This window comes from Notolepis coatsorum (assembly GCF_963971535.1).
Source record: "Notolepis coatsorum genome assembly, chromosome: 11".
In the NCBI taxonomy this organism is placed as follows: Eukaryota; Metazoa; Chordata; class Actinopteri; order Aulopiformes; family Paralepididae; genus Notolepis; species Notolepis coatsorum.
In genome coordinates, this window is record NC_140175.1 from 43,741,743 (window position 1) to 43,768,998 (window position 27,256).

The following is a 27,256-nucleotide window of genomic DNA, read 5'->3' on the forward strand; positions in this document are numbered from 1 at the left end:
CAATGTGGAACACCCTACCCAAAGCTGCGGAATGTGAATCACTACCCACTTTCAAAACCACTCTCAAAGAACACCTACAGGAGACTGCAATTCGAAACTGGCCCCTGTAAATGTCCTAACCCAACCCCCTCCAATGTACAGTAAATGACCAAGTATGGTTTCGTCAATATTCCAATGTACAGTTTTGCTTGTACAGTTGTACAGTCCCCCCCCCCCCCACCCAACCCCCCACCCCACCTACCCAACCTCCTCCAATGTAGGTTTCTACGTCAAATGTATATACTCTTTTCTAGACTCTTTTTGTATCACAAACAGTATGTATTTGCAAATCTGGTATGTCATAAATGTATAGATGTAGCAATACTGTCTATCTGTATGTCGTGTATGTCATATTATATGTTATGATGAATTGAAAATGGCGGACCCTGATGTAAACAAGACGAAAGTCTTTCTCTGGTCTGAGCTGTACTGTACCCATTCTGCAATCTGTTAATAAAGTTTTCAATCAATCAATCCCCGTGTCTGACTCCATATATGTACAGTAAATGTCCTAACCCAACCCCCGCCAATGTACAGTTACCTCGCCCCGCTTACCCAGCTGTACTGTATTGTACCCATTCTGCAATCTGTTAAATAAAATGTCCAATCAATCAATCAATCAATCATATACACTCCCTGCACTTCGGCGCGCGCTCTACGGCACAGCGAATCATCCACACCTGCCGTCTAATCACTGTGTGACTCTACAGCACCTATAAGAAGGCCAGGGTCTAGACGAAGATCTCTCCATGCATCAACCTGGCCTGCTTCTTCACCCCCCGTCAGCCTCGTGCAAAACAGACAACAAGTTAATCGCCAGACAAAATGACAACACGGACGAGGTAAGTTGATGAATACCTTAAAAGGCAACGACGTTGGTTTTAAAAACGACTATCGTATGGTTAGCGTCCTCTTGGATTGACGTTAGCCAGATATACACGTTACTTTTAAAATTGTATTCAGTGTCGTTGCGTTAGTTAGGCTAATGTCAACGTCGCTTTTGTCCCTGGCATGTTTATTATTAATGTGACTGTCGGGTGTATGCCATTTACGTCTAAAATGTGTCAATTGGCCAGGCCAGGGTAGGAGTCGTACATAGCCCCTTTCGTGACTGATGCACGCCAACAAGGTTTGGCCGAGTGAATCCACAGTCTCTTGCTCCCCCAGTGGAAAACTGCGGTCAAGTGAGCCGTCTTTTGCTTTTGCGTGGTCAAATCAGCCGCTCTTGTTTTTCGAGTGCGCGATTAGTTCCAGCTTTACGGTAATGCATTCAAACAACCCTGGGACGCTGTTGTAATGAACCGACGTGACTTTTGAACAGTCTCACAAGTAGATCTTACAGAAATACTTAATATGACATTGAATGCGCATCGAATCAATAGGACGTTTAGTCTAATCAATAGGACGTTTCGTATGTGCAGTATTATTGAACATCGAATCAATAGGACGCGCAGTATATTCGACCACTAAACTAAAGCTACAGACAATTCCACAGAGGAACACTTCCGGTGAGGATTTCAAAGTAAAGGATGGCATGTGGTTCATTTCTATTATTTCATAAGTAGTTTATTACACTGCCATGTTTGTACTTAATACTTCTCAAGACTACTTGCACAAATAATATTAACTACTTTTACTGTGTACTTTGAGTAATTTGAGTTTCAAAGTCCTTTTTATAAAACAATGAGTATTTTCGACTAACTTTGATGTGGGATAAAACAAATATTTTCCCATAAGCACTTTATGAAACTGCCATGGTTGTACTTAGTACCTCTTAGACTACTTGTACAAATTATATGAAATATTTTTACTGTGTACTTTTTGAGTAATTTCAGTTTCAAAGTCCTCAGAATCAGCATTTTCGACTAACTTTGATGTGGGATAAAAAAAGATTTTCCCATAAGCACTTTATGAAACTGCCATGGTTGTACTTAGTACCTCTTAGACTACTTGTACAAATTATATGAAATATTTTTACTGTGTACTTTTTGAGTTTCAAAGTCCTCAGAATCAGCATTTTCGACTAACTTTGATGTTGATGACTTTGAAACTCAAATTACTCAAAGTACACAGTAAAAATATTTCATATAATTTGTACAGGTAGTCTAAGAGGTATTAAGTACAACCATGGCAGTTTCATAAAGTGCTTATGGGAAGAATTGTTTTTATCCAACGTCAAAGTTAGTTGAAAATGCTGATTCTGAGGACTTTGAAACTGAAATTACTCAAAAAGTACAGTGAAAATATTTCATATAATTTGTACAAGTAGTCTAAGAGGTACTAAGTACAACCATGGCAGTTTCATAAAGTGCTTATGGGAAAATCTTTTTTTATCCCACATCAAAGTTAGTCGAAAATGCTGATTCTGAGGACTTTGAAACTCAAATTACTCAAAAAGTACACAGTAAAAATATTTCATATAATTTGTACAAGTAGTCTAAGAGGTACTAAGTACAACCATGGCAGTTTCATAAAGTGCTTATGGGAAAATATTTTTTTATCCCACATCAAAGTTAGTCGAAAATGCTGATTCTGAGGACTTTGAAACTCATTACTCAAAAAGTACACAGTAAAAATATTTCATATAATTTGTACAAGTAGTCTAAGAGGTACTAAGTACAACCATGGCAGTTTCATAAAGTGCTTATGGGAAAATCTTTTTTTATCCCACATCAAAGTTAGTCGAAAATGCTGATTCTGAGGACTTTGAAACTGAAATTACTCAAAAAGTACACAGTAAAAATATTTCATATAATTTGTACAAGTAGTCTAAGAGGTACTAAGTACAACCATGGCAGTTTCATAAAGTGCTTATGGGAAAATCTTTTTTTATCCCACATCAAAGTTAGTTGAAAATGCTGATTCTGAGGACTTTGAAACTCAAATTACTCAAAAAGTACACAGTAAAAATATTTCATATAATTTGTACAAGTAGTCTAAGAGGTACTAAGTACAACCATGGCAGTTTCATAAAGTGCTTATGGGAAAATCTTTTTTTATCCCACATCAAAGTTAGTCGAAAATGCTGATTCTGAGGACTTTGAAACTGAAATTACTCGAAGTACACAGTAAAAATATTTCATATAATTTGTACAAGTAGTCTAAGAGGTACTAAGTACAACCATGGCAGTTTCATAAAGTGCTTATGGGAAAATCTTTTTTTATCCCACATCAAAGTTAGTCGAAAATGCTGATTCTGAGGACTTTGAAACTCAAATTACTCAAAAGGTACACAGTAAAAATATTTCATATAATTTGTACAAGTAGTCTAAGAGGTACTAAGTACAACCATGGCAGTTTCATAAAGTGCTTATGGGAAAATCTTTTTTTATCCCACATCAAAGTTGGTCGAAAATACTCCTTGTTCTATAAAAAGGACTTTGAAACTCAAATTACTCAAAGTACACAGTAAAAGTAGTTAATATTATTTGTGCAAGTAGTCTTGAGAAGTATTAAGTACAAACATGGCAGTGTAATAAACTACTTATGAAATAATAGAAATGAACCACATGCCATCCTTTACTTTGAAATCCTCACCGGAAGTGTTCCTCTGTGGAATTGTCTGTAGCTTTAGTTTAGTGATCGAATATACTGCGCGTCCTATTGATTCGATGTTCAATAATACTGCACATACGAAACGTCCTATTGATTAGACTAAACGTCCTATTGATTCGATGCGCATTCAATGTCATATTAAGTATTTCTGTAAGATCTACTTGTGAGACTGTGTTCAAAAGTCACGTCGGTTCATTACAACAGCGTCCCAGGCTTGTTTTAATGCATTACCGTAAACCTGGAACTAATCGCGCACTCGAAAAACAAGAGCGGCTGATTTGACCACGCAAAAGCAAAAGACGGCTCACTTGACCGCAGTATAGGAAACCACCATATTATTATAACGCTGAACTGGTCCGACGCGAAGCGCTCGTTCTACAAGTATCGCAGAGAAATGTCAAAGGTACTCGCAGTTGCACGAGGGTCTTGGACAGAGAAACGAATGGTTTAAAAGCTCTGCGTTTTTTTAAATATTTCTTCTAAACGTGTAAACAGCGAAGAACGTATGGCTGATCTCCCCCGAACGCCACAATGAGGGTATATCTGAATGAGAACTTTATTAACAGATTGCAGAATGGGTATAATATACAGTACGGGCCGGCTCAATACACACTTGTTAAGGGGTTGCAGACCAGAGAAAGACGCTTGTCTTGTTTACATCAGGGTCCCCCATTTTCAATTCAGTGACATTTATGACATAATAATAATACATCTATCTTATAGCGCTTTTCCAGGTGCTCAAAGACTCTTTACATGGGTAGGAGAGACAAAACTATGGCAAAACAACTGAACAAAAACAGAGAAAAAAATAATACATGACAAGATAAAATAAAAACGAGGTCAAAAGCAAGATTGAAAAGGTGAGTTTTGAGGGCTGATTTAAAAGATGTCGGAGTGTTTGCATCACGGATATGGCTGGGGAGGGCATTCCAGAGGGAGGGGGCAGCAGCAAAGGCCCTGTCGCCCCAGTTCCGGAGCTTGGTCGTGGGAGGTGTTAGGAGGTTGGCATCTGCAGACCTAAGGCACATAGGGACATGCATGACATACAGGTATATAGTACTGTTACATTTGTGACATATACGATATGCAAATATACACTGTTACCCAATACCCATAGATCCTAACAGAGAATATATATACATATGATGGAGAAGAGACTGTACATTAGGAGGGGGTGGGTGGGAGAAAAAAATATACATACGGTTGGGGGAGAATATATACATACAGTGGGGAGGAGACTGTATTAGGGGTGGGGGGGGGTTCGAATTGCAGCCTCCCGTAGGTGCTCTTTAAGAGCGGTTTTGAATGTGGGTAGGGATTCACATCTTCTTAAGGCTGTGGGTAGGGCGTTCCACATTGTTATGGCATAATTGCGAAATTTGTTTAGTCCCTTGTTTGTGCCGAATCTGGGTTGCACATGATTTGTGGAACTCCCTCTGGTGTTGTGGGTGTGGTATTCACATTTTGACATGTACATGGGTACCTGTGTAGTGTATCTTGTAGACCAGGCCCATTGCAAGTTGCTGTACTGTCGTCTACTCTAAGCCATAGGTAGTCAAAGTGGGCAGGGGTGAGGTGGGTTCTGCAGAGCCGCACTGCCGTCTCTGTGATTATTTGACCAGGCTTCATACCACAGCCGGGCAAATTAACAGACTGAGATGAACTTTAGATCTCCCGGGCGACTGCATTGAAATGCTCCAACTTCTTAAAATGTCAGTCGTCTGTTTTCTGGTCGCTCAGAAGCATTTTGAAATTATCTAAAGTTAATGATCGTGATATGAAGCGAGCAAAGCGTCGTTGCGGTACATGACTCCCTAAACTTGGTTTTTCACCCGGGGGAGATGCATATTAATCTATGGTGCCTACATCATAGATTAAAAACATTTAAATTTTTTCAATAGATTTTTGGAATTTGTGGATGGATTTTTAATTGGTAGTGATACAATTGCGATGCTTATGTTACTCGTTTCTTCAGTTGGTGCAATTACCAGAGACGGCGCATGTTGCAAATCCTTGGATATATATTAGTGCTTGTCAAAACAAGTAACATGTGGAAAACTTGAGAGCATGGGCTGAGATGGTCACAGAGCTCACTGAAGCTAGCACTGCTACTTCCTGCAAAACCATGCCCATCTGTGTGAAATACCAAGTTGTATAGCCTACCTTCCACTCAAGTGTCTGTTTTATTGAAATTTGCACATCAGTAGTTTGTTTATACTTCAGACATATGCGTGCTGATTTTATGCCTGTTTATTTTATACTATATAGTTATTAATATTTTGTTATATTGTAGAAATGTGTGCATTGAAATGTCTAAAGTCTCAATGCCATGAAAATGAGGGTGACTTCAATTGTCCGAGTATAAATAAATGTTGATGATATGATATAATGTTAATAGACTAGGTCCCCACAATTAATTAATGAGGAGGACCCTGATTCCTGGGAGGAATGGGCAACAGGGACAGTGGTCACTAGCTTACTTGTAGATGTTCTTGGATGGAAGTAAGACTGCTTGACCTTGAACCTGAAGTTCTACAAAATTGAAATATCAATCTAACATATCTAACACGGGTGATTGATAATCCCGATACAAGTTACCAGCAGTAGATTTGGCAGACGCCTTCTCAAGACTATAAACTGTAATTATTTTATTATTTACATATTGCCTATAGCTACCAGCCTACTTGTACCATGTACTATTCCGTGCTATATTATTTCCATGGTCTAGGAAAGTTCAACATGAGTTACTCTCCCAAAGCCAAAACTGCTGTTTGTCCTGCAGTGGAACACAGCCCCTGATTGGTACGTGAAATACTCTGCTCTGGCATAACAGTAATGGTGTCTCCCAATTCCCAAAGCAACGAGCGGTAACGTTAAAGTTAGTCACTTTATTTCAAGGTGATATAATACTGTAATATATCAACAATATAAAAAAATAATTCTAAACGCCACAGGAAATGCCACATTAAAAACAATTTCCTATAAATGCACAAAAAAGGCCCATCACCTCTTCCTCATTAGTGTAGTGATGTTTTATGCTTATGTAAATTTATTTATTCAGGATTTCACTGTCATAATTTTAGCACTCTAGCCCCACAATTATTTATTTAGTTTTGATTTGTGGTCCTGTCCATCCAGTCAGGCCCTGGCCCTGGCCATCTCCCTGGTGACGGAGGAGATCCACATGACCATGGCACGGCTGATCGATATCTGGGACAGCATCGGCATGGATGAAGAGGCGAGGGTGGAGAGGATTCTGACATTGAAGAAACACATTAAGGTGAGCAAGAACAAGAGGTGATGCCTTTAGTTCTTCATTTGACAGGATATCATAATCTGCACAGCCAGATCTTCTCTGCAACAGGAGGTAATATTCAGCATTAAACAATGAAGGGCATCTGTTACGGCCGGGAGGGGGATACAGCTTTAATGTAATCTATTCTTAATATCTATAGATTGATGTTATTTCTAGTGCACCTCCTGTCCTGCAAGTGTCTAGTTCGCCTTGTGTTGAGTTTCTACTGAACTACTACGGAAACACTACTACGGAAACACGGTTGACCAAATTACGTCTTTTAACCTCTTAACAGGTGCCCCAAAAAGTGGCCATTTTCGTTTTTGAGGACTGCATACTTCCTTTGCAAACAAATACTATACGTTATACTTATAGCACATGCATACGCCTGGTCTCCTTTGAAAGATCACATTCTGAAGTTTCTGATACAATAAAGAGGGATCACTTTTAGTGCTAATGAAATAGAGTAACTGTCCAAATATCTAGCAGTCACCATCAATGCGTCAACTAGATCTCCCCTTTGGAAGGGTGCAGGCGATCAACTGTTTCAATCCGGACCAAAGGAAACCATTCTGACTTTTGCTTGAATGTTATTTATTTAGACGTCAGGTCCAAACACTCAAGGGTGCTGCTGTAACAAGGTTGAAACCTCGTCAGCGGACAGGTGTGGAGCACAAAGTGCCTGCTAGTACATAGCGACCAGCCAACCACCGTTACAAATGGTGCCGTGCCATGGACAATATGGTTGGGCTGGGGTAGCTGTGGAGTGAGATTGAAACCTTGTAGTGGTAGCCCCTTGGTGCAAACTCACTCCTAAATTCCCCACTTCGCCACCTGGATTGGATCTGTCATGGATGCCGGAGGAAATTATTTGCTGGTCAGATGGCTGGTTGTTACAAATTTATTAGGTCAAATAGATTTGGTTTGAGAAGACCAATCAAGCCCCTGGGGGTGGGGGGGGGGGTCCCATAATGAGCTCCCCGAGACACGGAATACGTAGATATGTATACATGACAGGAAGGGGTGGGGCCAGTTGACCAGGTCACACCGGAAGGGGGGGGGGGGGCCTTTAGTTGAGACTGATTGATCAGGGGACAAAGGGATTGATAATAATAATAAAACACTATTTGTATAGCACCTTTCATACAAAAGTGCTTCACAACAGAAAAAAGACAGGCATCAGACATATAAAATCAGTTTTTCACATTAGGATCTAAAACCCCAATAGGCCACCTTGTTTATGGTTTGAATCCGTTTTAAAAATAGACGATAATAAAAAGAGTAAGAGAATGTAAAATAGTGCAGTGCAATAAAATGGTAGAATAGACATAAAATGAGCACAAAGTGCAAACATATAAAAATCCGTTTGTTCTACAGTGCAATAAATCATCAATAGATCAAGGGAGATGGGTAGACAGGACGTGGGTATTGCAGAACAATAGGCTGACTAGTAGGTGTAGGGGGGGGTGACAAATGGGAGGGATGGAACATACTATTTCTACCACATATCCTTCTCAGGTGGCAGAATGGATAAGACTGTTATTTACAGTAACATGCGTGGTCAGGTCACGTAGTGCTGGTGAGTGGAGGGTTCAAGGCTGTCTGAGAACAGGTGTAGTGTGAAGTGCCTGCTAGTACCTAGTGACCACTGTTACACTGGCCCCCTGAAACCAGTGCCATCAAGCCTAATTCAATCTAAATCAAATTGAATCCGGTAATGGTGCAGATGCCCAGCCATACCCACTACTGTGTGTTAAACACATGCTGCTCTCTCATGCTAAGGATCTGTTTACAAATTAATTAACTGAGTCAAGGACAGCCCTATTCACTATATATAACATGTATAATAGATAATATATGGATCTATTCCCACCCATGATTTTTCCCTCAATGCCTTTATCTCCGCATGCTGTCCAGGGCCCTATGGTTGACATGATTGAAGAAGAGGAGGCCAGGAGGGTGCAGCTCAACACGCAGATCATTCTCTTTGAGGAGCAACTGACCGACCTCTGTCTGGAGATGGATATGGAGCCATACAAGGTCAGTCAATGGAAAATGCTCACACTGTCATAGCAGCAAGGGGTAGAGGTACAATCAAGTAATTTATTTATATAGCACATTTAAAAGCACAAGAGCCAACCAAAGTGCTGTACAATCGAAGCTTAAAATCAATGTCCTAATATAAAATACACAAATACAAAAAGGCACAGCAGGACAAGACGGTACCTTCAGAGAATAGGACGGTAGCACAGAGGAGCATAAGAAGAGATACAAGAGGGAGGGGGCAGGATAAAATTACATGAGTGTGTGGGAGAATCGGGGTTTATTGAAGGCCAGGGAATAGAAGTGGGTTTTTAGACGGGCCTTAAAGGCCAACCTTCATGTTGTATTTTTGTTCAATAAACAATGTGGACTAGGCCAACAGTGACTTTCATGAAGAAGGGAAAAAAAAGTATTGAAATTGACCCAGTTTTAGCGTTTTTATCAAACATTTTGTCTGCCCAACACAATCACCACGCACATGGATATTTTAATCAATGGTTCATAACGTGCGTGTGTAATCGAAATGATGTCGTCACAAGAGGTGCAGGGCACCAGGGGGCTCACCAGGGGGCGCTGAGTCACACACAACTAGTGGCAGGCACTGAGAGCCTTGCTACTACTAGCCGAAATGAAAATGTATCCGTTTCACCTAACAACACTATTGCTCCGTGATCATAGCCATCCATCTCTAAAGCTAACCACTATTTGTAAAAGCCACAACCACGTTACCATATTTGTAATAATGTAAATCATTGTGTCGTTGTACATATTGTGTACACCGTTATAAGCTAACATAGCTTAGCTTGGTAGCTATTGTGCTAACAACATGTCCGGCTCGCTGGCCGGCATGAACGCCCGACACAAAATGGTTCTCTCCTCTCTGTACACCCCCGTCCCCACGGGTACCCTGCCGGGGAGCCCATGGACGCGACAACGGCGGCAGCCGTAGGGTGCTCGAGCCCGCCGTAACGCTAGTGGTACACGATAGCTATGAGCTAACTAACGCTACTGTTGTCGCGTCCACAAGCTCCCCGGCAGGACACACGCGAGAACGGGGGCACACAAAGTGGAGAGAACCACTATAGCTCAGTCAGTGTAGTGGTCCCGACTGTAGCAGCGACGGCGGAGCTATAGGCTAACTGTGATGCACCGAGTGGGCCAGCATTGATCAACATGCAGCGACGTGTAGCTTGCATGATGCGTGTGCAGTGCTTTGCCACACAGGTCTGAGAAGAGGACCTGCACATGATTTTACTCGTTCCCCAAACTCCTCTACATGCCCCGATCTCAAATGGTTCACGACAGTAGACATAATGCTAACGTTAGCCAGCGCCATATATCGAGTAGTACTATGACCCGGACGGGCATAAGGCATACGTTTCCTGAAGTGACGTCACGGCCGTGCTAGCGTCTGATAAGCTTTTAGATTCGGCTCATTAATATGCACCTGTAGTGACGTCGGCGTTTGATAAGCTTTTTTGATTCGCGCGTGCATGTTATTCGTGCGTGGACCTTTTTAACTCTTGCAGAGTGGCATTTCCGGTGTCGGATGAAAAAAATAAATAATGAAATTATATACCAATGATGTAAACTACCCATAATTGATCAGTAGGGTTTAACCTGGATGTTGGGCTTTAAATGTCTCCAGCGAGGGGGCAGAGCGGATCTCCCCCTCCCTCCTGGTTCCATAGCTTGGGGGCCACGGCCTTGAAGGAGCGATCGCCTCTCTTTTGAGTCTGGTGCGGGGGGGGGGGGGGGGGGGGGGGGACCAGCCGAGCCTGGTTGGAGGATCTTAGTGACCTGGGTGCTGCGTAGGGGGTGATGAGCTCGGTGATGTATAGGGGTGCTGCACCCGATAGTGCCTTAAAGGTGAGGAGGATTTTGAAGTCTATTCTAAGTGGGACTGGGAGCCAATGTAGGGAGGCTAGGACTGGTGTGATGTGCGCTCTCTTTCTGGTGCCGGTAAGGAACCTAGCTGCAGAGTGCTGGACCATTTTGAGGCGGGACATGGCTGCCTGACTGATGCCGGTGTAGAACAAGATGCGTTTTGAAATAAAAACAATAAAAAAAGATACAGGTGAGGGTCTGGTCAGTCAGACGGGTGAGACATATACTATATCCCTGCAGGGTCCAGGCAGAACTATTAATTGGAAAAATTTAGAAAAGCTCAAATGTTGTGCTACAAATCAGAATTCCTTCTCCAAATGAAACTAAACTGATATAAACCATCTCCATCACTCAGCTGGAGGAGGGCCTGTCGGTGCTGAAGACTGAGAAGAATCTGCGCGTGATGGTGGAGGCAATGGAGAGGGCGAGGAGCGAGCGTCTGAGGGAGCTCCGGGGGCTGCTTCGGCAGGACGAGCGGCTGTGTGTTGAGCTGTGTCTCATCCCCTACTGCATCCCCTCTGCCACCACGCCCTCACTCTCCCAGATGGCAGAGCTCAGGCAGCACATCTCCACACTGACCACGGAGAAGGTAGGATTACCTGAGGAAGGTTGGAAAAAGCAGAACTAAAGTGTCGATTGGTTTCAATGTCGAGCCCTGTGTCAGACATGCACACAGCAGGTCCTATTGCACAATTTAACAACTAGTTAGTGTAGTATTGCTTGCCTATGTTTTTGTTTTAATTTTGGTTGTACATTTTTCAAGTGTATTTTGATGAAGGTTCATTGTGTGTGTGTAGACCCAGCGACGGGGTGTGTTCTCTGGGCTGCGGCAGGACATCAGCGAGCTGATGACGGAGATGGGTCACCAACCTGACACCAGTATGGAGAGGGATGCAATCTGCACCGACCCCGACGTCTTCCTGTTCACAAAGGAAAACATCCAGGCCCTCAAGGCTCTCTACTGCCAGGTACACACTCTTACACCCAGGCCCTCAAGGCTCTCTACTGCCAGGTGCACACTCGTACACCCAGGCCCTCAAGGCTCTCTACTGCCAGGTGTACACCCAGGCCCTTAAGGCTCTCTATTGCCAGGTGCACACTCGTACACCCAGGCCCTTAAGGCTCTCTACTGCCAGGTACACACTCTTACACCCAGGCCCTCAAGGCTCTACTGCTGACTGTCCAACTGAGCAATCCTCACCTTTATTCATATTTAACTTGTTCTTTATCTCTACTCTAAATATTTGTATAGTCACTTTTATTACCCTGTATCTGTACCCCTCCCCCGTGCTGCTATGACTGAATTTCCCCAAGGGGGATTGATAAAGGAACACCTTACTACTAGCGATGTTCGATATTGGCATTAAAATGTCATATCGGAAATTAACGGTATCTGTTTAAAAAAAATAAAGAACAAATTATTTTATTGTCAAAAGTATGCATAATGTTTACATTTACATTTAGTCATTTAGCTGACGCTTTTATCCAAAGCGACTTACAAGTTCTGTATGACAAGACAGCAAGAAGGGTACAACTCTTATCAGCTGAGTAACAATGTTCATCAAGTGTTGCGTGTTACAGTGTAGGTTAGTTTATTAGGACAAGTGCATGACAGTAAGGTTAGTCGGGGTTCGTTTTTTTCTTCTTTTTTTTAAATAATTTCAGAGTGGTTGAAGAAGTGAGTCTTTAGTCGACGGCGAAAGATTGGACGGGATTCGGCTGTCCTAACTGGGATGGGTAGTTCATTCCACCATTGTGGGGCAAGGACTGAGAATAGGCGGCTTCTCTTTGATGACCCTCCGGGAGCTTGGATAGGAGTAGGTCTGAGGCGGCCAGAAGATGCAGAGCGTAGGGGTCTTGAGGGTGTGTAGTTAGAGACCATTGACCGGAGGTAGGCGGGAGCGGTTCCCTTTGCTGCACGGTATGCTAGGTCGAGGGCCTTGAAGCGGATACGTGCAGCAATGGGGAGCCAGTGCAGGTCCCTAAGAAGTGGGGTGACATGGGCCGACTTCGGTAGGTTTGATATCAGGCGGGCCGCTGCGTTTTGAATGAGTTGAAGAGGCTTGGTGGCAGTGGCCGGGAGGCCAGCTAGCAGTGCGTTGCAGTAGTCGAGGCGGGAGATGACTGTTGATTGGACGAGGAGTTGGGTGGCTTCTTTTGTCAGGAAGGGGCGTATCCTTCTGACGTTGCTCAGGAGGAATCTGCAGGTTCTGGTTGTCGCTGCGATGTGAGCAGAGAAGTTCAACTGGTCGTCGAGGACAACACCAAGGTTCTTGGCGGTCGGGGACGCGGTCACAGCTGCATTCTCGACTGTGATGGAGAGGTCGGTCAGGGGGGAGGATTTGGCCGGCAGGTGGAGCAATTCTGTTTTGCTTAGGTTCAGTTTGAGGTGGTTGGTCGTCATCCAGGCGGAGATGTCGGACAGACAGGCCGAGATCCGCTCAGAGACGTGGATATCTGAGGGAGGGAAGGAGAGGAAGAGTTGAGTATCATCGGCATAACAATGATATGAGAAGCCATGAGACGTGATAATGTTACCCAGTGATTTAGTGTAGAGGGAGAAGAGAAGGGGTCCTAGGACCGAGCCCTGGGGGACACCCGTCCGGAGGGGGTGGGTGGCCGACAGAGTCCCTCTCCATGACACTTGGTAGGAGCGGTCGTTGAGGTATGATGTCAGCCATGTCAGCGCAGATCCAGCCACTCCCATTCCTGCGAGGGCCGCGAGGAGGATCTGATGGTTGACTGTGTCGAAGGCTGCAGATAGATCTAGGAGAATCAGGACAGGGGAGAGGCCTTTCGCTTTTGCTAAGTGAAGTGCCTCTGTGACCGCAATGAGGGCCGTTTCTGTGGAGTGGCCAGTCCGGAAGCCAGACTGATTGGGGTCTAGGAGGTCATTCTGTAAGAGATGAGCAGTAAGTTGGTTGGATACAGCACGTTCAAGTGTTTTAGAAAGGAAGGAGAGACAGGACGATAGTTGGCTATGACGGTGGGGTTCAGGGTTGGTTTTTTTATGAGGGGCGTGACTCTAGCTTGTTTTAGGGAGGTGGGGACCACCCCTGAGTTGAGGGAGGAGTTGATGGTTGCAGTTAGGAATGGGAGGATGTCCGGTGCTATGGTCTGGAGGAGTGGGGAGGGTAGCTGGTCCAGCTGGCATGTAGTCGGACGGTTCGACGTTACCAGTGTCGTAATTCCACGAGAAGAGATATGTAATGTTAATTAACTGAAATTATTCCGTTTTTGGGGAGGAAACTCCGCATATATCTATTGGTATCGGAAATTAAGAGTTGGACAATATCTGATATCGGTAAAAAATCCAATATTGAACATCCCTACTTACTTCCATTCATTGTCACATTCGTCGAATGGTTTCACTGAGGTGGCAGCCTGTCCAAGCAGCTCTGCAGTGTTACTTTGTTTCTAGTCTAATTTACTGTTTTAACTGGGTTTAGTGACTCCCTCTTGGTTCTAACCCTTTTTTTTATTTATCCTTTTTCCTCCGATTTTCTCCCATCCCAATGTTAGTCGTTATGCCAATTCCCAATCCCCTTCCTGGTCGCTGCGCACTTATCCCCCACAGTCGGTCTGGGAGAGTGGAGGCTATCGCGTGCTTCCTCCGACACACGTCTAGCAATCAACCGCTTCTTTTCACCTGGCAGCGTGGACTCTCACTAAGAGGGTGTAACGTGTGGAAGGATCACACTACCCCCCCCCCCCCCCCCCTTAGATCCTATCCGCACTGAGCAGGCGCCCCGACCGAACTGTAGGAGTCTCTGTTTACAACGACCCGGACCCACCCCGCCAGCTTTCCCACCCTCTAATACTGCAAATTGTATTAGTGTGAACGGCCAGCCAAGCTGGTGACACGCCGGGAGCTGGATTCGAACAGGCGAATCCTAGCGTCTCCGGCGTTGGTGACTAACGCAATCTCCGCTATGCCACCTGACCGCCACGGTTCTAACTCTTTTAAACGTTATCTTAACTTATTTGAACTCCTTTTTAATGTTTTTAACCTACTTTTAACCGCTGATATTAATAATGGACCGGACCAGCAGACTAACAACATACAGCCACAAAAGAAACGTATTGTCCTCAGGAGTAAAGCAGCTGCTCCTCCGAGGGACTTGCCAGGTGAGACTATAATCCACAGGAGAAGTACACAAGCTGGATCCATCGTTAAAGAAAGGAGGAAGAACAACGATAGGAAAACATACCTGCCCTCCCTTGTCATGGGAAATGTATCATCACTGGTCAACAAGACGGATGAACTTTCGTCCCTGGTAAAAAAAAAGTGGAATGTGCTTCAGAGTCCTGGCTGCATGTAAATATCCCAGATTGTGCGGTGGAACTGGATGGCTTCACCATGGTGCGAGCCGACAGAAGCCAGCGGAAAGGTGGCGGGTGGTTATTTTTGTTAACTCCCAAGTGGTGTAATCCCGGACATGTTACGGTCAAGGAACATATATGTACCCCAGACAGAACTATTAGTGGTAGGACTGAGACCGTATTACCTCCCGAGAGAATTCTCACATGTAGTCGCCGTCACTGTTTACATTCCACCAAGCGCAGTGGCGGCGCACGCATGTGACATCATCCACTCTACCGTTGCTGGGATACAGACGACACATCCCAATGCATTCATACTAATCAACGGATTTTAATCATGTCAAAATAACCAGGACTCTGATAAACTTCACACAATATGTATCCTGCAAAACAAGGGGAAATAAAATTCTGGACATGTTGTATGCCACTACAAAAGAGGCATACAGATCTACCCCCCCTCCCTCCATTAAGGGCATCTGACCACAACCCGATTAGGCTTGTAACTACATACAAGCCTATTAAAAGATACCAGCCACCACCAGGACTATCCAACAATGGTCAGAGGAGGTGGAGGAGGAGCTGAAGGAGTTCTTTAGAACAACTGACTGGGGGATGTTTGAGAGTGTCCATGGAGAGGAGAATAACCGGCTACAAGCAGCAAAATGCGGCTGTTGAGGGGACCCTGGAACGGGCAAACGAGCTAAACCAGTTCTTTAATAGGTTTGAACAAACAACCCCCATGAGCTCAGCAGGGCAGCCAGGTCCCCCTGGTCATGTTCCCTACCTCAGATGGCCACAGCCTTCCCCCCCACTTGCACGCTCCCCTTAGCCCCTCATGCCCCCCTGTCCCCTACTTTGGATGGCCATAGCCTGCCCCCTCCACCTCTTCCCCACACTTGCTAGCCCCCCCATACCTCTGATGGCAACAGCCCGTCCCCTCATCCTTCTCACCCGCCTCCCCATCACCCTCCCCCAGGACTACAGCCCAGACCGAACACCTGGAGATAACCCACACCCACCTTTATAACAACGGATCGGGTAAGATTGCAGTTCTCCAGGGCCAAGGTGAATAAGGTCAGAGGACCAGACTACATCAACCCCAAAGAGTGCTCGGGGCGTGCACTGAGGAGCTGGCAAACTGCTGTAGATGTTCTACCAGTCTGTGGTGGCTAGTGCCCTCTTTTTCGATGGTGGCAGAGGGGACGAGGAAGAAGCTGTACGCTATCCTTGAACGCCTGCCACCCCCTCCATGGTGAGCTGACCGCAATGCGGAGCTTGTTTAGCCACAGACTTATCCCCCCCGCCCCGACATACCACAAAGCGTTTCGGGCAGTCCTTTGTGCCAGTGGCAATCAGGCTCCACAACCAGGCAGGGCCAGGACGGACCAACTGCTGTGGACTAGAGGACCTGATTTGTGGACTAATTAATTAACAACCTGAATAGACTTATTTTTTCCCTTCACCGCTTGTAGCTCTATTTTAGCTTTTTTTCTTTTTTTTAGCTCTTTCTTAGCCCTACGTATTATGTCCATCTTTGTTTTTAACACGTACTAATTAATTGTATGTTATGTATTAACTGTTTTTAAATGGCTGTTGATGCTGTGATGGACACCTGAATCTCCCCTCGGTTTTCAATCAATTCCCCTCTGTTGCCCCACTCAGCTGGAGGTGACGCGAGACTCCCTCCTGAAGAAGGTGGAGAAGCTGAAGGAGAGAGCTCGGCGTCTCTGGAGCCGTCTAGACCTTCCTGAGGAAGAGAGACAGGCTTTCCTACAGTCTGTCACCGGCACACTCAACGACCAGATCACTCGGGTTACGAAAACTACAACTTAACACTCTAGATAAGACTACAGATCCCATGTTATGAGGAGGAGAGACGAAGCTTGCCAACTATTTGTCGCTGGCACACAACCAGGGGTTCAACTTGACGCATTCAGTCCGATAGCAGACCCCTGCTTTTATCCCCAGGCCATCCGGATGCTCAATGACTCTATGAAATCATAGCACTGATTGGAGACAAAATAAGTGAGAAGTCAAACCGGTGAAACAAGCTAAATACTTTTCCATCATAATGGACTGTACTCTTTGAAAGTTGCACATTTGTAACAAAATGTATTTACTATACATTTTTTCGCATCAGATTATTTGTAACATAATGGAGATGAACACTGGTTGGGGGCCCCTCCTACGAATTACTGCCTAGCACACCAATAGACCAGCATTGACATGGCTTTGCTCCCCTTTGCCTAATTCACTCACAGCTCGGCCTGTTTTAGAGACATGATCATAATGCGGCTTTGTGCACATGAGTCTCCTGAACAATTTAAAACCAAACGTGAGTCAATCAGAGCTTCCTACGCTGAGATATGGTAACTTCTCCGCACCTACCCTTACCGGTAAATGCGTCATGCCAACGCCTATTCCCGGAGGTATTATGCGGTGTGCGCGCACACCCAAACACAGGGGGAATGGCAATGCAAGGCTTTGCTCCACTTTGCGTAAATTAGTCTCCCGAACAATTTAAAACCAAGCCTGAGTCGATCAGAGCTTCCTACGCTGAGGTCACTTTTCCGCCTGATGTGCACTGTCTTTATGCTACGGAGATGTACACTTTTCTAAATATATTAAGCTTTCTCTGCATATTTTCACACCGCCAATGTCTGTCCCCGAGACCTGAGAGTGAAAGTACTCAGCCCCCCCCCTACGACTCAAACTGTAGTTCTTTAGACGGCAAGGGAAATGGGGCTTAAAAACACAACCTGGCTCAAAGGCTTGACCGGTCTTAAAAACATGACCTGGCTTAAAACTTGATTACCGTAAATCCTCTAATAGAGGAGGGACCTCCAATAAAGGAGGGGTCTCTTATAATGGCCGGGGGTTTGATGCATTTAGACAAACACAGGCCGGTCTCTAATATAAGGTCGCTAAATTTTTTTTTTTTTGCCGTGATGTAGAATGAGAAACTTGCCATGGAAATCAAGTGCTGCCTCCCGCTACACTGACTAGCGTACATTAACATTTCCCTCTAGTTAGCTTTAGCGCTAGCTAACGTTCTCATAATATCTAGATCTGTGGTGTCAGCTGGATGACGTTGACTTTGTTTGCATGCGTTAACGTTCGCTATCTATATGGCGTTGGCAGACGAGGCTGGCGTTGTCCAGTTGACGCATTACAGATCTATGATGGCGTCAGCTAAAGCTATTCCCTGCATGTCAACAACTCTATTCGACTGAGGAAGTCGAGAAGGTACCACACGCTAAACCGTCCCGGACCCCGCAACCTAGTATAGACGGTTCCAACTTCAGTGTGTGAATTACGTTAATCCCACAATTACTCTACTGCACTCAATATTTAAATACCAATGCTAGTCTAAATAAATGTAGACCGACTATGTACGTATTAAAAAAAAAATGAAATAAAGGCCTGGTGCTCTTTGCAGCTGAGGTAAATAGAAGACCCGTCCTATATTTGAGGATTTATGGTATTTTGTGTTCATAATCGTTGAAGGGAACATGTTCCAAATATGGTGTAAATGATCAGTTTTTGTCCGTCCATAGTCTCACTGTCGTCTGTCTCCCTCTAGTGGTGTGTGGAGGTGGAGCTCCGTGCTAAGCAGCAGATGGCCAAGCTGGAGGAAGTCAGACTGGAGCTGATGGCTCTCTGGGACCTCTGCTCCTACAGTGAAGAACAGAAGGAGGCCTTCAAGCCACACTTATGTGACAGTGAGTCCATAGTTTAAGTTTTCTTGTGTCTTGTTTTCCCCATGAATGCAGTATACCAGGGTCTTCTTAGAGAATTTTTTCACAATCTTGGTGCCTCTGAATGAAAACACTCTTCTTTTGTATTTCCACCAGACTAGATGCTTTGGAACATTTAACCTCTTAACACTGAGTGCCAGCAGGGGGCGCCATAATTGGAGCTTGAATGCCAGATTTTCCTATATTCTATATGGCTGTCTAAAACGCCCGTCGCTTTTTCAACATCGGTACATTTCCGTTTTATACCATTAGAAACGTTTTTGAAAATTTTCAGAAATGTAACATTCTGTGATAATCGCCCTTTAGTGGAATACACAAAACACGTAATTTTTCAGCCTATTTATGAATCGTTTTCAAATAAACGCTAGATTATCCATTATCGATAGTATGTGTACTTATGCACGCTAGAGAAGCGGGCTGGAAATCTATTTCCTGGTCAGCGCACATACACACATGGGGGACACGTTGCGATGTATGTGAAAAAAAACTCTTGATTACCCCAAGACTGGTAAAATAAAGAAGTCCTTACCTCAGATGTTCTGCAAAAAGATTATTCCAATTCCGGATTGCTTCCAAATATCGATCGCGTTTATTTATCAAACGCTGGGTACTCGAAACGCATAATCCACGCTGTTCTGAGGGTCGGCGATGACTGTAGTAGGCTCGGGTTACATGCCTGAGAAGTAAAATGTGGATTCCGGATTTCCCCCCCCCATGCATTTTCATTCAATCCAATGGGTGCATTACCATCCGGGAGACTATAGGGAGACTGTTCGAGCTCATAGACGGCCCCAATGATGACGTGAGGCTAGAATGATGAAAAATGTATGGATTTCGATAATGAAAGCAATAACTATTAAATAATGAGATTTCTCGTCCTTGGCACTCAACACATGGCATGAACTAACGAGATTTATCGTGGCTGGCACTCAAAGTGTTAAGCCCTAGCCTTAAGTAAATGGAAGATTGCTCCACTTCTACAAGGTCCATTCGCATGTTCTCTAGGGACATCTATGGACCTCAGGGAATGTATTCCCAGTGTCAGAAATATTGTGTCTGTTACTATGCTTGACAATGTAATTAATCCAAGGAGAATATAAATTTTATTAAAATAAATATGCATCTTTGATGGTGAATAACACCATGCTAACATTGGCCAGACGTGAGAAATTCAGCACCTTCTTGAAATCAAGTGTACTAAAAATGTCCATAGCTCTGCCACTTTTCACCAGATTGTGACTAGTTTCTTTCCTAGACGTTCACAGAAAGGTAAAGAAACTATGTTGTATTTTATGGCAAACGTTCATATAATAATATAATCGCAAAAATAACGTCAATGTGGGCGGCCGGGTAGAGCAGCGGACTAAGCGTCTGTCTACCACCACAGAGACAGTGGGATCGAATTCAGCTGTGGTGCTTCCGGGTTGGCCGACCATCCATACTAACACAATTTGCAGTGTTAGCGGGTGGAAAACCCGGCGAGGGTGTGTCCTGGTTGTTGTAAACAGTGACTCCTACAGTTCGGTCGGGGCGCCTGCACAGCAAGGGAAGGATCTAAGAGGTAGTGTGACCTTCCACGCGTTACACTCTCCCAGTGAGAGTCCGCGCTGCCAGGTGAAAAGAAGCGGTGGGCTGGGTACACATGTGTCGGAGGAAGCATGTGTTAGTCTCCGCCCTCCCGGACCGACGGTAGGGGGTAGAGTGCGCAACGACCAGGAAGGGGATTGGGAATTGGCATAACAACTAACATTGGGATGGGAGAAAAACGTCAATGAACGTCAGCCGGCTGCAGCTTTGACAGCGGCTGGTGCAGGTTTTGTAGTGTGTAGTTTTATGAAATTTCGATCTCCATCGAAAGCCCTGGGTCTCCTCTTTCTTAGAGTACACCGATTTCATGACTGCGTCATTTCCTCGCGTCTAAATCATCCGGTTTCTGGTGCAATGCGCAGAGATTTTTATAAGCTCATATTTCGCTAGAATCTTAGAACTCTTAGAATCATAAGCTAAACAAACGTAGGGCTGAAAATATACACTGCTGTTTTGATGGGGTTAACCGTTAGGAACATTAATTAATATTTATGACGTGAAATAAATCTCGTACCGGATTAAGGGGTTAACTGCCACCAATGAAATATTTTTAATCATTTGCAGATTTTTCTTTTGTAAACGATTTATTAGATTCAGTCATTTAATGGTGACATCACTAAAATGCTCACTTCTTAACCCCCTGTGTCTCTCCTTTCCACAGCCAGCTTCACTGAGGAGCTGCTGGTGCTCCATGACGCTGAACTGCTGAGGGTCCAGGCTTATTACGACCAGGCCAAACCCCTACTGGGAACGCTGCAGCGCTGGGAGAAGAACTTCGCTCTCTTCCAGGACTTTGAGGTAACTGATCAGGCTTCTTTGGAGGGGGTTTATAAAACTCACTTTTCAATTAAACCACCACTGTTTATGGACTCGCCATGTATTTCACCAGCAAATTACATTTCTTAGCAACCACGGTCGTTAAAAAAAAAAAATACAAAGTCTTATTGGGACAGGCTGGCTGTGGGCCGAAATGGCTTGCTGGACTGCCCTACTTAACAGCCACAGCCAAAATGGAACAGTTGGCAGGTGGTTTAAGTTAAAGGGATGGTCCACATTTTTTTTTTATTAACGAGCCCATTTGATTTAGTCACAAATTGGAAAATACCAGTGTTCGTTTTCTGAGTTATTGGAAGCAGAGAATTGACCATATTCACACGGCAGCCATTTTGCTCTTATGTCATGCTCAGATTGGGTTCCACTTTGGGTGGGAGCCACCCAAAGTTCGTTTGTTGGGTGCTGTCCCCTCTTTCGCAGTCTGTGTCCTGTCCCAGACCCTCCCCGGTATTCTGATGGTTGTAGAGGACCTCAGCGGGTACATTTGTCGGGCTCTCCGCTCTGCTCCGCTCTTATATTCCAGCAGAGCCGAGCTATCTAGGGTTATAGGATAATCTTTGTTATATTTCATTAGTCACAGTATGTGATGGTGAATATTCCAACAGAGCAGAGCGCTCGCTATCTACTCGTATAACTAGGGTTATAGGATAACCTTTGTTTTCCCACCAGCTTGAGCCTGGGAACCACGCATTGAAAACCCTCTTTCCCCCCCCCCCACCGCTCCTGTCTTTTTTATTTCTGTGTAGAAGAGGGCCAACGACCCCAACCGCTTCTCCAACCGTGGGGGAGCTCTTCTCAAAGAAGCCAAGGAGAGGGCGAAGGTTCAGAAGATGCTCCCAAAGGTGAGACAAGCACACTAACCACCACTTTGTCCACAGCTGGTCTGCTCTTTTTCTTTTCAATCTGGTCAATTAACTTCTGCTTCCCTTTATTGTGATGTAATTTTATTTTCCATCTTATGGTCAAGGATGTCGAGGAAAATACTATTTTCTAAATGGTAGACTAAGTCAAGTGTTTCTTTATCAATCCCCTTGGGGAAATGGATATGTGTATATATAATACTCTATTTGTATAGCACCTTCATACAATAATTGCAGCTCAGTGCTTCACAGCAGCAAAAAAGATGGGCACAAAGTGCAGACATACAAATCATCATTTTTCACATTGGGATCAAACATCCCAATATGCCATCTTGTTTATAGTTTGATTCTATGGCAGTTTTCAAATGGACAATAATAAAAAGAGAAATAGAATAGACGAGTAAAATAGTGCAGTGCAATAAATATATAGATATGTGCCTGGGTAAATGTTGTGCTTTCTGTGGCAGATCTTAGGTTTGGGTTTAATGTTGCCATGTAGTTGGGTAATGCAATGGAATGACCAATTGCCAGAATGGATGGTTGATTGAGTCACATCATTTTCGAGAATGCAAAACAATATACCGGTACGTTGACACTTTCTGATTTGATAAAGGAATACTACAGCAAATATATTTTAACCTTTTGAACCTCTGTCATCAGCTGGAGGAGGAGCTTCGTTTGGCGACAGAGCTATGGCTGACCAGCCATGGCTCTGACTTCCATGTGAGGGGTGAAAAGGTTTTGGCCTATATCGGCAGACAGTGGGAGGAGCATAAATGGAAAAAGATCCAAGTGAAAGAGGAGAACGTGAGGAGAGAGTCGTTCGTGGGTTCACGAGGAGATTATTATATATTTTTTTTTTTTACAATTAGAATATCTTTATTACAGAGAGCGTATAAAAGGAATTTGTCCTCTACATTTAACACATATCTCTTTTAAGAGCAGTGGGCTAGCCACAGTGCGGCGCCCAGGGACCAATTCCCTATGCCAGTGCATGGGTCATGACTATGGCGAGAGGCTTTGGGCCCTACTCTGTAATAAAACTGATCTACAGAGGGTTCCTGTCAAACAGAGAAAATATATACAATGGAAATGGAATGTAGATAAGAAAATAGTCCTGGAAAAGAACGGAAAGTACTTTTTGTTTTCAGAAGGGGCGGGGGGTCCCGTTGGCATACATTTTCTTTACAATATGTGTATATCGTGGATGACTGTATAGTAAAAGTCCATACCCTTGCATGGATCTTTGATGTTAGACCTTCATATTGGGTATACCTCCCAGCCCTAATTCAACGTGTCTTTGTGACTCCTGCAGACTGCCAAGAAAGGGGAGGCCACTCTATTGGGGATCCCCAGTAAGAAGAGGGCCCATGGGAGTGAGCACACACATGCCTACCGAGATCAGAAAGGTACACTTGTCTAGTGCCGTGTTCATGTGTACTGTGTTGCTACTGTTGGATTTGGCCAGTTAGAATCCCTGCTCAAGAGCAGATGGAAAACGGGTTAGGCTATAGTAGTATATAGACATGGATACAGTAGGGCTGGCTTAGGGTTATTAACAAGAGCAGCTAGAAAACGGGTTAGGCTATAGTAGTATATAGACTATATAGCTGGCTTAGGGTTATTAACACTTTCTTTGCCAGGCTTATGTACATCATTATACCATCCTCTGCCAGCTCTATTTGTCTATGGAGAAGTTCCCCTTCTTTGCAGGGCTATAACTTTTTAAATTGTATTGCTAAATTGACATTACTATGGCCCATTCAACGTCAATTATCTATTGTTCAGGATGTAGCAACGTTATACTTTTTCATTCACATATTCATACAAAAATACGGTCTAAAGTATAAATATGTTTTTATCGTTTTCTGCAGCATTCTGCAGAACGTGATTTATAGCCCTAAATGCATTATATTGATGATCAAATACAGTTTGATAGCGATCGGCGCGAGATAAAAAATTTCAAATAGACGTGCTTCTAGAAGTTGCTACTTATCATCTGATGTTGACCGGATGGGGGGGGGGGGGGGGTGGTCGTTTATAATTCCGTGGCCAACGTTAGATGATTCATCTAGTGTGGGTGATATGATCATTAGAGCAGTTTGTATCGAACACGGTAAAAAAAAAACGCTGAATCTTACCCCAGTCTCCTCGGGCCGTTGGGCGATGAGCGTGGAGCAAAAATATTCCTATTATGGGATGTTGAAATATGCGATCCATCTCCAGGTTGTATAATAGTATATACGTCCAAATCATGTTGTTTATCGAGTTATTGGTAACTGATCGCTATCCATTGTGTCGAGCCCGAGTCCCGCGACCTATCGAGTGGTCGGACCGATTTTGGATGAGCACCAGTTTCGCTCTTGAACCGTTGGAGAGTTGAGAGGGGATCAACGGTAGGTCTCAAGTCTCCACGGGAGAAATATGATTGCGATCACAGATTTTTGAAATATTGATCTCAATGATGTGTTACGGCATCATTGGCAGAATTAGCATGGCGGGGAATGATGAGGTAAGGCGTCCTTGGCGGCCATAGTGTTAACAAGAGCAGCTAGAAAACAGGTTAGGCTATAGTAGTAAAAGAGAGGACCCAATGTAAATTACAGAAAACGAGAGACTCGAGAGCCTTCTTGTGTGTGTGCCCTATGACTAAACGTTGTCATTTTTCGGCCTATTTATCGTTTTCAAATAAACGCTAGATTATCGATAGTATATGTGTACTTATGCACGCTAGAGAAGCGATCTGAAAAATATATTCATTTCCTGATCGCGCACACTGAGTCTGCAGCACTAGCGTGAGGCTCGATTGATGAAATAAAAAAAAAATACGACCAACAAACGCTATATAGCGTTGGTGGCATTCAACAGTCGGCATGAACTAACGACAAAACACGTCCGTGGCACTCAAAGTATTAACGTGCGTGTGTAGACTCCTCTGCAACGGTGCAACAGCACCAGTAGCAGCTCCACTTTCATCTTGCCCTCCAGCAAACTTCCACTGTCCCCCCCCCTAAGGTAGTAACACACACGCACCACTCCCTCCAGCTTTCCAGGAGTTGAAGGCAACATAGCCTACAGAAAGCATATGTTTTAGCCTACAATGGGAACGTATGGCTTCGTGGTTGATGGCTCCTAGGGGTTGAAGAGGGGAGGAAGAGTACTGACGGTAGAACAAATGCTATCATAGAAATTATTAAAAATACAAATGTAACACTGGCCTTATCTTAAGACCAACAACCTCATTTTCAGATTCTGGGTTTGGTGACTTAGTCTATCGCCCAGCCCTGGTTGTAACGCTACAGAAGATCTTTATTCACCAGATTGGGCATGTGTGGTATTTATTAGGTCTGCCCCCTTCTATGGCTACAGTTGGCATTTCAATGAGACTTTTATCATCCGATCACACCAGGACACTGTTCCAAAATCACATTCACTGACATGCCGTTATTGGCCCTGTATATCAAAAGGATATATTGGTCTGTCCCTGGTGAGAGGTCCTCTACAGGAGGAGTGTAGAGCCATATGGAATCCGCGATCACGGAATCGCGGACGGAATCGCGGAATTGAGCAATAAAAATGGAATCCACTATAAAAAAAAAAAAATTTATGTTGTGGGACTTGTACAGCACTTTGTTCAACTTTGTCAGTGCTGTAAAGTTTAAACCTTTTAAAATCTTAGACAAACAAAACACTTTGCTTTCATGAAATATTGTAAGCCGTCATTTGAGGCTTTATAAAAGCAGCACAATGAACACAAATCTGTCAGTGCCGAGTCCGTCATCTTAAATAACAAACAGCATTGCTTGTTGTAGTTAACAAAGAGAGGCAGAGTTGATTTTGCTAAAATATATATAATATATATATTTTTTTTAAATAATCAAATTTTATTTTCATATTCGAATCCCATGCCCATCGAACGAAGCTTCAAAGTATTTAAGACGGCCCTATTAAATGGACTGTTATATCTTATTAAATTGTGGACATTTATTAATTCCCACTTATTAGACACTATTTCTGATGGTAAAATGAGCGTACAAAGCAAAATACAGAATTCTGAAATATTAAAACGGAATTTGGAAAAAAATAAATGGAATTTGGAAAAAAATAAAACGGATTTCATATGGCTCTAGAGGAGTGAGACTTAACAGTGTCTCACCTCTCCTCTGACTGGCTTTCTCTATGTATGTGTGTGTCCAGATGAAGTTGACGGCCCCAGAGAACGGCAACGGAAGTATGAACCCCCCTCTACAGGAGTTACCAATGGTAGCCGTCAGCTACACTGACTTCACTGTAAGTACTTTATGTTATATATAGATAGGGCTGGGTATCGGCACTGATTACAAGATATTTTTATTTAGATTCAATATTCAGTTAGGCTTGATGGTGCTGAGGGCAGCATCCGCTATTGTAAGATTTAATTTGGTGAACTGCGTTTCTGTAGTGGGAAGAACAATTCCTTTAACAGATTTGATTATTTCAGACTGTGCGACAATAGAATCAATTAATTCGATTCGCCATTTAAACTGTAATTTCCTGGTCCACTAGCGAATGGAGTGAAGGGACTCAATGAAGTGCTCGTCCTCGATTTTGAATTTAGTGAGAGTATGTATGTATATATAATTTATTTGTACCCAGCTCGAATAATAATGTCTGGTGTTTCTCTTCCTACAGGGTCATCTGTCTAGGAAGGCCAGTGACGCCATCCTAAACTCCACTGTAAAAGACCACGCTCCACTGTAAAAGACCACATCTGAAAGAGGCTGTCTGTGTCTCCCACTCTGTCCATCTTTTTAAGATTATTTTTAAGATTTCGTTTAAATAAAGAATTTGTATATATTTAACATGTTGTGGTTTTGTTTCAGTTTTACTAACTTGGTCACGTTTGATGGCGCGAAGTTGCAATATGGTCCATTGTTTGGAAAGGGCGATATTTATATTTTCCTCAAACTGAACTGAGCTGCACAATCTGACACAGGATTGCATTTTCAGGTGACCCGCCATGCCAACATTAGGGTTTTTATGGTTTTCGCTAATTGAAGTTACCTGCCAGGTCACTCATGGCCAGTCACCTCGAA

At 43.8% G+C, this 27,256-nt stretch overlaps 1 protein-coding gene across 1 annotated transcript; it reads left to right on the forward strand.

Annotated features, from left to right (window-relative positions):
• Window positions 1-741: 741 nt before the first annotated feature.
• On the forward strand, window positions 742-26,921 carry LOC311237108 (protein regulator of cytokinesis 1-like; the record flags this gene model as incomplete). Its single annotated transcript, XM_084324914.1, has 13 exons — window positions 742-881; window positions 6,733-6,874; window positions 8,807-8,929; window positions 11,175-11,408; window positions 11,617-11,787; window positions 16,805-16,954; window positions 18,726-18,864; window positions 21,149-21,285; window positions 22,068-22,163; window positions 22,842-22,988; window positions 23,497-23,547; window positions 26,379-26,471; window positions 26,853-26,921. Exons 1-13 carry the CDS (start codon window positions 865-867, stop codon window positions 26,919-26,921), a joined length of 1,569 nt encoding a protein of 522 aa, XP_084181040.1. The 5' UTR covers window positions 742-864.
• Window positions 26,922-27,256: the final 335 nt, after the last annotated feature.